The sequence below is a fragment of the Mastigoproctus giganteus genome, chromosome 6, assembly GCF_048544385.1.
Source record: "Mastigoproctus giganteus isolate SK-2022 chromosome 6, ASM4854438v1, whole genome shotgun sequence".
Taxonomy (NCBI): Eukaryota; Metazoa; Arthropoda; class Arachnida; order Uropygi; family Thelyphonidae; genus Mastigoproctus; species Mastigoproctus giganteus.
The window spans coordinates 78,515,287-78,528,299 of record NC_143580.1 but is presented as its reverse complement, the minus strand read 5'-3'; the positions used below and the strand labels follow the sequence as shown (position 1 = coordinate 78,528,299).

Sequence of the window (13,013 nt, the reverse complement as noted above, 5' to 3'; positions counted from 1 at the left end):
TGAAAAGTATTCTTAAAGCAATGCAAAGTATGCAGTAAGCCACAAAGTACAGAGTCGTTGCCAGCCTGATACAGGCAAAAAAAAATATATAATAATAATAATAACAAAAAAAAATAATGCATGCAAAACTGTTTTTTGGCATAAAAAACATGACTGAAAGAATTGCAACGGACTGTTTTTGAAAAACAAAAAGATTGCCCTTCATATCTTCAATGTGTATTGCATCTATTAATACAAAATATAGGAAATTCATCAATTGGAAGCCACACTGGAAATGGAAAAAACTGACGTAAATCCGATAAAACTGCAATGTGCATTTGACAAAAAAAAAAGTTTGTTTTATTGTAATTGCTTTTAGGAATAATATTGGTACAGCACCTTTTCTGGATGTATCTATTGATAGCTACGTTACAAACTTTGAAAACTGGTACTTCATAGCTTAATAATAGCTTTTTTTAATAATAATAATAATAATAAAATAAAACTGAACCTGCCTTGAAAATCTGTATTATGTTCATTAGATGTGATAAAGATAGTGATTTTGGACTCGTTAAAAAATAAATTAAAATATTCCTTAAAACAACAAACAGATAACTAAAAAAACTTCCATCAAAGAAAATAACTAAAAAATTAACTTCCCAAAAATACTGCTAATGGTTATACCCCACAGCTTTTGCTTCTACATCACCAGAATGAATAAAACTATAAGAGAATGTGATATTAAAATGGCTATAAGCGAATGTGATAGTTAAAAAGGTTAATGATGGTTTAATGTATCATTCCCCTCAGCAAATGAAATATATTCAAGCAGGTCATTTACCGATATAGCCTTTTTTAATTTTGTTGTGTTCTCTTACATTTTCTTGTCAATCAATTCTGTCTGGAAAGACTGTGCAAGGCTCATGGGGTTGAATTCTTCCCAATATCGTCTATGCATGTTAACAGGAGAGACTGTTCAACAAGATTGAGATACACTTAAGGAGTGCAAGGGTATTTGCTGATGCTATCAAAGCAGTGCTAGGTAGTGTGGTAAACTACCAGCTAGAGAAGGGGGCCAAAAAGACTAATAGTTAACTACAGCCACAGGTGTAAGTGATCCTTGTACTGCTTTCTATATTGGAAAGAAGAAGCAGCCTGGAAAGAAACTGCTGGAGATTTCAAGCCTTGCTGGCAGTTCACATGGAACAAGCAAATACATGGGATGGGCAAGTGTTACTAAACAGACACCATAATACAAGTTCTGAAGAGTTTCCAGAATGGCAGAGGTAACTGATCAGGACCAATAACATTTGTAAATTTAGACTTTTTTAAAGCTAGATGAATCAGATAACTAAAAATTTCAATTTCAGTTCAATTATTAGTAGATAAGTGACTGATGCTAATTGATACAGGTTTTCATAGAAAGAGGCAAATTCTAATACAGAAGGAAATGGACCACTAGGAGTATTGGCAGTAGGAATACTAACAGACTTGAGGTAAATCCAAAAAGGTTAAGGTCTTTATTATTGATGATGGCATTTTGAATAAAGCTGAAGTAAGACTCTTTTCATGTTTTAATAATAATCTCTATTTTCTTCTTAAGGTAGACAATTCAGATAGTACTATACATAGGAAGTTGTTTCCAGGATCTGTGAGTTCTAAAGTTGGAAATTTAGCAGTCTAACAGCTCAGCAGAAAACCAGGCTGGGTATCTGCAGACTTTATTAGATTTATAAGGAATAAGAAATTTATTAAAAATCAAATAAATATTGTAATAAAGAGTGTCACAGGTGACATTAGGATCTTGCATTTTAAAGTAATTATTCTAGTCACAAGAAATCTGAAGCTAATCAAATATGCCTAAAGTTGAAGATTTTGGTTTGGTTTTGATGACAGATGGGCAACTAAGGCCATAATGCACCAAGTCCAATATTTAAATAAGACACAGGTTAAATAAACAGTAATATATCAATATGTATAAATGGTTAAAAGGCAAGTAAAATATCTGATAAAAGAAGTATACATAATGCTTATTAAAAACATTTATATACGTGTATAGAGGTTTTTAGTTTTTAAAAAGTTAAAAATTGCGGACATTGTCTTTGTCAGTTAAAATCCGACTGAGTGTATAAGGCTCAATCAGATGGTCAAACTATAAACCTCTATACGTGTATAGAGGTTTGTAGTTTTTAAAAAGTTAAAATTGTGGACACGTCTTTGTCAGTTAAAATCTGACTGAGGCTTATACACACAGTCATTTGGTTAAAAGCACTAAAACACAAATGGAGTGCATTTAAAATTCTTGGACAGTCAATAACGATATGTTTCAATGTTAAAATGGTATCACAATTCTCACACATAAGACAGTCATCAGCCCTCAGCAGAAAAGCATGCATCAGATGACTGTGAACTATGCGGAGTCAAGCCAGAACAACTTCCTCCTTAAGGTCCCTGTGAAGGCTAGACGGCCAATGTTCAATTACAGACTTAATCTTGTACAGCTTATTTTCACAGCCTGCCCATGCCAAGAGTTATAAAGGGTCGCTGATTTAGCTGCAGACACCACCATAGTTAAGCCCCTCAAACCCCGGTCTAATCACCAAATCTTTTCCCAGGATCCCAATGTCACTGGGGATCCAGCAGAATCGAATATCAAATTCCAATTCAGAAAGGGATTGTATCCTCTGCTGTAACTGGGACAAGACCTAAAAGTCGAAGAAGTTTGATGGGCAGTTTGAAAGGGATTTATTATTCACTCTATTGGAGAGATTCAATATGAATTGAAATTGCAAGGCCAAATAGTCTGAAGAGACTAATGGTATAGCATAGTAAACAAACAGTTCAAATTTAGAAAAGATAAAGTCTAGAAGATGAGATGAATATGTAGGAATGAAACTACTGTTTTAAGTTGAAGTTAAGAAAAATGAACTGTAAACAAGCAGTCGGGGCCAGTGTGAGACGGACCTTGATTGGAATATGCCTCTGCAAAATTGAAATCACCAAGAATTTTAGCCGTCTATGGGAAATAAATTCCCATAGAAGACTAAAAACAGGAGTTACATTCTTAACAATAAAATTTGACCATAGTAATGTTATATAAAGGTCAACAAAACAATAGTTTATGGTTAAACAATGATTTATTTTTCCAAAGAAATGAAAACAACCATTAAAATCAAGCAAATTACAATAATAAAGATATTATTTATGTCATACAAATGTTAAAGAATGTTTATTCATCATAGACTAAATGCACACTTATTGATGGTTCAACACTTTGGCTCGGCACTTGTTAGTTTGTTGGAAGCACAAGGAGTTTCTTTGGAAATACATTAAGAGTCGTTCGTTTCCAAGCAATCTTCTCTTTTCTCTATAAATTTCAGTATAGCCTGCATAAGCATTTTTTAAATCTGTAGCAACTTTTCCAGAGCACTCGAAATTTGAATCTTGTGACTCTAAAATCTCAATTGCTTTTACTGTGTTGAAAAGCTTCGTTAAGCCCCTTGAGAGTGAAGGAACGAACAGGAGTTTGAGCTGTTAAACCTTCTTCCTCAGCTTCTTCACATTTTGCCATTTCAATGAGCCCTTCATTTGTGAGCTCTCCATTGGTTTCTTGAAGCAGAACAGTGACGTCAGTTGTAGAAACCGCAAGCTGCAATTGGTTAGCACCATTTACGACCACTTCTGTTTCATTTTTTACAATCTCTGCCAGCTTTTAAAATCCTTCAGAATTATCAATAAACTGATGACAGAATTTATTCCAAACACATTTCATTTTCTTCTCTGTAATTTTGTCCCACACTCATTTTGTTATTTTGATTGCATCTAAAATATGGAATTCTTTCCAAAATTCTTTAAGAGTTGGACCTCCCTCCTTATCTCTGACTGAACAAACAAACAGGCATAGTAGTACTGTATTGTATAGCTACACACATGGTTTGAAATGTATTGATGAACATTTAGCATTTATTTATTGCAATTAATGTTCATATTTTCGATTTTGTTGATACTTGAAAAAAAAAAGAACTCATAAACCCAAGAACTCGTAAAGCGAAAACTCGTAAAGCAGGAACTGCCTGTACATATTATTCGTGTTCAGTTTGAAGAGTGGAATGTTGTGATCTTGTTACAAGTGGAGGAAAGATAGATTGCAATTATCACAAAGAGACAAGTTGCCAATTTTATGACTACAGTTATCCTTTCAAACTTGCCAAGTATCTTAATGTCTTTAATAGACTGGGAGTGGAGAATAAGAGCCACTCCACCACCTCATTGCTGGGTTCTGTCCAACCTGTGATATTGAATAATGAGGGTACAATCTCACTATTTAGGATGTTGGGTGGGGCAGTGAGCCATGCTTCTGTTAGGATTAAAAATCAGAAAAAAAATATAAGAAACCAATTACTGAAAAGCTGCATCATAATTATTCAATTTATAACAGTTCAACATAGGCTTTTAACAGATTTTTACAATCAAATAATAAGCTTCAACAATCAAAAAGTGAAATTAGGAAGCTAGAATTTATACCAGTGTCAAAGGGGAACCCAGTTAACAGGAAATTCTGGTCCTTGATTAAGAGGATTGGCACAGTCAGTTATTTTTATTTTTTTGGTTCTCATCTTTTAGTGTGAAACCATGATATGTCTGACCAAAAATCATATGAACAGTGAATTGCTTAACTCTTTGTGCCTCTGACAGCATTGTGCTTGAGGCAGTGCCTTGGTCAATAATATTCTCACTGTCATTCTGTCTCTGTTACTGATAAGGCAACTCACTAATATTTGATCCCTTTCTTTTGTAACTAATGATAGTATACACCAGTGTTTCTCAATCTTTTTACTCTCGTAGCACATTTTCCAAAGAAGAAAAATTTCGCGGCACACCTACGTAGTCATAGAAGAAATTTCTAAATTAAATAAATAGAATGAAAAATAATATTAACAATTTTTTTTATTTATACTTATATCATATCTGTGTTATGCAAACAATTCTTACAACCAAAATAAAATATAAAAATTATTAAATAAATAATTACAAAAAGAAAATATGTATGCCTTCAGCAAATTATAGTCAATGTGAAATATGTGATTGACGATGTTTTGTTATTTCTGCTATATCAGGTCTTATTTCATACAGAGCAACTTGCAGGTCATCTTCGACATTTTCCAATCTTGATCGTTTTTTATTTTTCATGTTAGTGAGAGTTGAAATTCCTAAGTCATATAAATACAACGTAGAAAATTGGAGTAAAATATTTATTGCTCTTTTAGATAACTTTGGATATTCATCTCTGACTGAAATCCAAAAGTATCGAAATGAAATTCCGAATGTTTGATTTTTAATGTTCGATTGGATGAAAGGGAAATCAATTCTTCCTCTTCTTCAAGACAAATATTCCAGTTTGATGTATCATTAATAAAAGGATTTCGAATCCAGTCATATTTTTCCGATTTAATAGATGGTTTTGGTTTTTTTGGGTTTCTTTTAGGAGCATTAGCAACTAAGGCCATATTGCTCCGGGGATATGCGGTGGTCATTCCCTGACCTTTCCACATCCTCCGTATTTTGTGGTCACGGGCTCGAACCCCGGTCTAATCAAGAAGCGTGTGCTACGCACTGCTGCTCCTGCCCACCTGGCTACGGAGGCGCCTTTAATAGATGGAAAATATGTTTTTGTTGCCTTTTGAAGCAAATCCAAATGGTTTTTCACCATTGGTGCAAGAAAATTTCTCATCTGTTCAGGAATCTTAGGAAATATAGCTAAATTATTTTCATCAAGTTTATTCATCCACAAGCATAATTTTTTTATCAAAAGCAATTGACTTATCTGTTGATGTTAAGATATTTTCGTTTCGCCCTTGTAAACTAGTATTTAAAATATTAAGATGTGCAAATATATGTTCTATGTAAGCCAGTTTTGCACACCACAATACATTGTTAAAACAATCATAAAATTTTTGTATTTTCATACGATTCTTTTGTTTTCATGCGGTACTTATTTCATTTTTAAAAATTGCACAGAGTTCTGCTCGCAATTCAAATACACGGGCTAAAACTTTTCCTCTAGAAAGCCAACGAATATCATTATGTAGTAATAAACAATTACAATTGTAGTTATATTCCATGCTGTCGCATAATTCTTTGAAAATTCGTGATTTTAAAAGGTATGCTTTTAATATAGTTAACAATTTTTATTACGTCATCTAGTACAATGCTTAATTCTGTCAGGAGAGTTTTGCCTACTAAAGCTTCTCGATGAATAATGCAATGTGTAGAAATAAGATTTGAATTTTTTTGTTTTGCAAACGCCAAAAAAAACCTTTTTTCAGGTCCGATCATTGATGCAGCACCATCTGTACAAATGCCTGTACAAAAATTCCACGATAACTTTGTGTTTTCGAAAACGTTATCTACACAATTGAATATTTCCCTTCCTGTCGTTCTTCCTGGCAATTCTTGACAAAATAAAAATTGGTTCATAATTAAATCTCCGTCAATGAATCGAACAAATTCCATTAATTGTGCTTTCCTACAGATATCTGTTGACTCATCTATTTGCGGAGCAAAAATTTGACCATCAAGTTTTGGTTGAACATTTTCTACTATATTTTCCGACATATCGATTATTCTTCGACTTATAGTATTGCCGACCGGGCTAGCCAGGTGGGTAAGTGCCTGCCTGACAACCCAAAGGTCGCGGGTTCGATTCCCGCCTCGGGCTTGGATCAAAGTACTGCAAAAAACTTGGGAGGTGCCTTATGGCCACAAGAAGCCTATGTGCCTACAAAAAAAAAAAAAAAAGACTTATAGTATCGTTGGAAAGAGGAATTTTATTTATTTCAGCTTCTGAATCTTTGCCGAACATACATTTAACCATTATACGACAAGCAGGACCGATCAACGTTTCTCCAATCGAATGAGGTTTCCCTTTTTGTGCAATAAGTTGCGCTACTTCATAGGAGGCAATTTGTGCTTGGTCAAACACTTTTATTGTGTTTTCCAATTTTTGTATTTCTTTGGCATTAATCGTTCAAAATACCTTTTGTCTTTAGACATCAAATTTTGATGAACTTTTTCCATATGGCGTTTTAGCTTTCTAGGAACCATTGCACTGTTTGCTCTTTTATGTCCACATACAACACATAAAGGTAAGGGGAAATTTATGTCCCCTGTCCACGTAAAATCAAAATTTAAGTAATCTTCATTATATTTTCTTGTACTAATTTTCGATCTTTTTGGCTGAGATTCATCGGCGCTGGTATTGTTCATATTATCACTATTTTCAATGGATATATTTGTATCTGCTGTAGAAATACTGTCGCCGATATCAATATTTTTGTTTTTATTTAAAAATTTTCGTATATCCATTTTCAGTTTTTTCTAATAAACAAAAAACGGTTTTGTAGAATTTTTAATTTTTAATTTTTATATGCATTTAAATTACCTTAAGAAATCGCCTAACCCTAAATTATTTACTTTACAACACAAACACAGTTTAATATGACAATATTAAAAACACAATATATATATAAACACGTAATACGCCGCATGCCTACGGTATACAACTCCCAGAGAACTAGAGAGACTAGAGACGGGATCCCATATTTTGACTTTCTGAGGTAATTCAGGGGTCAGCGCACTTATACAGTATTGCGTCGGTCCGATTCACGTGGTCTGCAGGCGACAGATAATTGGTCTTTATTCAAATAGTGTTGGCGTCTAAATGCAATTTCAATTCGTCATAAAAAGATCATTCGTGTACTTTATGCTTATTAATGGTATTGTACGTATATTTGGACAATGATATTAAAATAAAAACGACGCTAGTTGTTTTTTAAGATTTCGCGTCACACTTGGAAAATTTTGTGGCACATTAATGTGACGCGGCACACCCTTTGAGAAACACTGGTATACACTATAATTACTACTTCAATGGCACTGTATACTGCTTATTTTGACATTCAAACCTATAGCCTGTTGGTTCAATCGCAAATCTCATCATGTACTAACACAAATTCTATTAATTCTTTTATAGGAGAAATTTTTCTGACACTGACTGGCTGCATATGTACAACAATGCTTACAAATAAAACAGAATGAGTTTCTCTTCTTTCTTTTTTTTATAAACCATAATCTAGAGTCTAAAAATACAGATTAAGAACTGAATAAGTTGCCCATAAATTTATTTTATATTTCTTACCGAGAGTTTTATACTTACATCTGAGGTGCATCCTTGACTTTCATTCGAGCAATATCATGGTATATAGCTGCTCTTATGACCATATCCATTGGTGCAACAACACCATATCTTTCAGATCCTTGTTCAATAACAAGTGGTTCCATGACATTAGGATCAAACATCAGAGTATTTGGTGTTACAATAAGGACTCCACCCACAACTCCCTGTTAAAAAAAAAAAAAAAAACATAGTGAATGCCACTTATTGTGATCTCTTCAGGAGACAGCTTAATTGATAACTCAATAACTGATTAATAATAACTGAAGATACAAGAATGCAAGCTGTTCAGGACTGTTTAGTGATGCAGAGTGGAAATGTATACATAAAAAGGTGTACAGAAAGAAAACTTTAAAATCAAGCAACATAAAACACAGACTGTACACTATTTCTGCAATAAAGTTATCAATGAAAATGACAATGTTACTGGAAATACACACAAATCATTAAAAACAAAGAAAAAGAAAATATTAAAATTAAGAATTAGAAAAGGATTTATGCTCTATTGTAAAACAATTAGATTAGTAGGAGTACAGATACAGTACTTTTTCATGGGAAAAAAAAAAAAAAAAAAAAAAAACACGCTGAGATTTTTTTTACACAGAAAATATTACTTGAAAATGAAATTATTACATTGCAAAATCTTCCTAAAAGCCAGATCATCAGAAGACGACTTTTGGAAATATGTTTGACGAGAAAAGTACCTAAATGTAAAAAATGAAGTGTTTGTTTGTTTGTTATTTGGTTTTTAGGAGCATTAGCAACTAAGGCCATATTGCTCCGGGGATATGCGGTGGTCATTCTCTGCCCTTTCTGCATCCTCCGTATTTGGTGTTCACGGGCTCGAACCCCGGTCTAATCAAGAAGCGTGTGCTATGCACTGCTGTTCCTGCCCACCTGGCTACGGAGGCACCTTTGGAATGTAGAGAAACCACACACAACCACACAGCACTAAGTGTTGCACAATGAAAACTAACCAATGAGATAACTAGTGTAGCATTGATCTATATGGAGATCTTCCAAGCAATCCAGTGAGTACAAAATAATTTCACATTAACATACTTCAGTACATAGGTAGTCTCTGTTGCAACTCTATCGTCAACCTCAACAGAACTATAATCACTCAAACACTCCCTGATGGAGAAAAACGAGGGGAAAGTGATTAGAATTTCTGATATGCCACAATTCAAAAAGACCATCCAATCTACAATAAAAACAGATGGGGGAGAGAGGGGATAATATTTCATAAAAATATAAAATACTCATGTCATTAATAAAACCTGATGTCGTCTGAGCACTAGAACCACTTGCAAATTAAAATCCTGTACAATTACAACTCTGTGTTCTGTTACAAACAGAACACTAGATAACCAACCTAACAAAACCCTATAAACTATCAACACTCAATGGGAAAGAGGGTATCAATCTTCATGCAGAATTTGACAAATCATCTCTATATTCATATCCAACTCACCAGCTGTCATTCTGCAAGTCAAACAACGATCTCTTGCCACAATTTCCCTAACTGTTGCAACTCTATCATTTCGAGAGGCTGGCAGACACCTTATACAATTACAACCGCTTATATCATTCACACACACTGGTACAACTTAACATTTGTATTTCTGTTGCAGATTTCCTCAGTTCAAAGCAAAATGTGATAATCTTTCATTGCTCCATTGCAAAATGGTGACAGAGAACGTTAATGCTAATAATGAAACTGGCTGTTACTGGCAACCTGCGAATCTACTGGACAATCTCTGTACCACTATCTGTTGGATGAAGTTTGACCTGCAACATACCACTTCTGTTTATTTTCAAGCTCGTTGAACATGACAGAAACAGCACCAGTTAAGAAGCATTATTGCTACACCTCGTATTTGTGTTCAGCACTAACAAATGAATATGGATAACATTTTATTATGAGAAGAAAAGAAAGATTAAAGAAAGTTGTTCCCGGAAAACAGAAGTAGAAGGGATAAATGAGTTCTGCGAGTTTGAAGTTGAACAAACATACCCTTTTTTGGTATGCTGTTGGACTGTTCTTTAGGAGAGTGCTTGAATTACAGTTGCAAATTTAGAAGAAAAGAGCCAATGGAAGTACATCTATACAAAAAAAAAAAGCATGAAGAAGAAATTGACTTGGAAGGGAAGAGAGTTCTTAAGAGACAGGTCATTAATACACAAACTCATCAATAGTTTGTGTGGTCTGCAGTTTGACGCTAATTACAGTGGTTTTAATGTTTAACCTATAGACGAAGTACACGTCACCTATATCCTTATCGAGTGACTGATACACTGGCGAAGCTTTCATCCTACCACCTGAATCAAGTAAATAATGTTTACTGTTTTTCCATATTCATATCACTGCAAATGAGTATGAAATGCTATAGCACGTTGTATTCTGCCTTTGTTCACTAGCTATAGCCCCAGAGGCACTGAAAATCTAACATTTCAATCACAGCATTAAGCTGAAGTGCACCCATTGCTATCACTCAGCCTCCCGCTGATTCTGCTTGCCTACTATTCAACTGCACGAAAAGTTTGCAACCCCTAGCCTGAAACCAACTCATAGCAAGACATCCACGTAGACTATGCAAACACCTGTCTATTGAATATCCCCCACTGCATTCCTCCCAAATATGAGCAGAAACGGAAAGCCTCTCAACTCACAAAGAAGTGTGCCCTCTGCTATCATTTGATTGGTGACATCATCCTCTGTACTAGCTGTGACAACCCCGTCTTTCTCGAATGTTTAGGCCTATCCCCATCCAGCTGGAAGAAACTTTCCATGGCAGCCAGGCTGAAATTCAAGGGATCGTGCTGCAAGAAGCTACGTTCATCAGGCGACAAAGACAACCCAAAATTTTCCAACAACAATTCACAGAACTCACCATGCACAGCCTAAAGCACTAAGCAAATAACACCCAGCGAGGCAGAATTTACAGAAGTCGCGCCATCACCAGACTGGCATAATACTCAGCACTATGCCCAGTCTGCCAGAAAATATGAACAATAATACCTACGAGACTGAAACCTCTGCCACAGATATAACGCCTCACACCAACACCAGGCCACCTGAACCTGTCGGCATTGGATGCAAGTATCGATGCATCTTCAGCAACCCCTCAGACAGCTTATATTATGCAAATATCTGAAAACAATCGAAGCACACCTGCATGGAGGTCCGAAGGGTGCCAAACCGAACCATCAATTACCATTCAACACCTAAAGTCATCCCTAAAGCAAATCATTAACAGCAAAATCAACGAAATAGTGGAAGATCTCATGGCAAAAATAACAAGTTGCCTAACAAGTCAGTAAATCAATGCCAACCTGCAAGCCAACTCTCACACACTGAAAACCATGGAAAGCATTATGCGCAAGTCTGCTGATACAAGAGCATCGTTCCAACGTGGCTGCACAGCCCTAACAAACACATGATGCTCAATCTTCAGAGTCCCCCCGGGATAAGTCATATGAGCAAATTCTGGCCACCGAGGTGAGCAATAGTGGAAAAAAAGTCATAAGTCACGCTATAATATGCACCGCGATAAAATCGCACAGTTCTCTCCCTACTTCAATCCCTGATTGTGACCCAAACCCATCGCTAACTTCCCAATGCAGTTCAAAAAAATATACCAACAACCTCACTTGTCGACGTCCAAGTGAGCTCAGTTGACACAATTCAAGTTCAGACGGTTGATAAGCACAATAACAGCACTGCTCAATCTGTAGCAGCTTCACTAAGCGGCGATACCAGACAATAAACACGCACTCAGAGAAAAGCTGTGAAGTATGGCACAGCAATAAACTCCACGCTACGAGCTTTCGGGACTCAAGACACTACCAGAAACAGTACAACCACCTTGTTTGTATCTAGACTGGCACCATGCACAACCCCTGAACTAGTCAAACAGGTCTTATACGAAGAGCTGAATCTACAGCCAACAGTACACAAACTACAAACTAGGGGTCACCAATATGCTGCATTTAAAATTGACTGTAGCCCACACCAAGCAGACCTGATAGGAAGCATTGCCATTTGGCCTGTTGGAATGAGGGATCAGGCCATTTATTCACTACCAGCCAATCTCAAAACCTAAAGCGACTACTCGGACCAACAGAGGTACTCCCACCGTAGTCACAGCTGACTTGGCAAGTATAATTGCTTGCCAGAAAGGGCGTCACCACCAGAACCTTCCCACACTAAGATACTGGAACAAACTCCACCCAAAGTTGCTAATACCATCCTCTAATACGAGGGAACCCAAGTTCGTCCCATCGCTGTCATGATCTCTCAACGACAAGAGTCAACTTGTATGCAGCCGGGAAGCAAGACTCCCTCCAGTGAGGATAAGCATAACAACCTCTCCTACCATCTACATAATGTTCCAGAATATCAAGTCCTTAAAAAACAAACTTAATACACTGGAAGAGATTCTACTTTCAAACTCCCTAGACAACTTGTGTCTCACTGAAACATGGTTAGATACGAACCAGACAGATATAAGTTGCTCCATTCCCAAGGGCTTTCGTGTACTTGCTGCCTCCCGCAATAACCGCAGGGGGGGGGGGGTTCTGGCTATAATCTTCAATATGGCAAAATTCTCCATCGTACACTCTGTCTCAAGCACCTCCCAAGACATGGAAGCCTTAATGATAACTCTGGAACATCAAGATACTACTACAGATGTCGCATCTCTGTACCTTTCTCCAATGCCAACTATGATGGCTATCGACGAAGCCACTAACTGGTTAATAAATAATCTGTACCCAGCAGCCACTCATATCATATGTG

At 36.0% G+C, this 13,013-nt stretch overlaps 1 protein-coding gene across 5 annotated transcripts in view; it reads right to left on the bottom strand.

Moving 5' to 3' along the window:
* The window catches only part of LOC150084425 (oxidation resistance protein 1A-like), a 250,740-nt gene that overhangs the window by 144,587 nt on the left and 93,140 nt on the right, over positions 1-13,013 (bottom strand). For all 5 annotated transcript variants that reach the window (XM_090376063.1, XM_090376059.1, XM_090376064.1 and 2 more), the window contains one exon: positions 8,195-8,379. In XM_090376063.1, the coding sequence (XP_090232189.1) occupies positions 8,195-8,379 (185 nt within the window). The remainder of the gene's footprint in view (positions 1-8,194; positions 8,380-13,013) is intronic.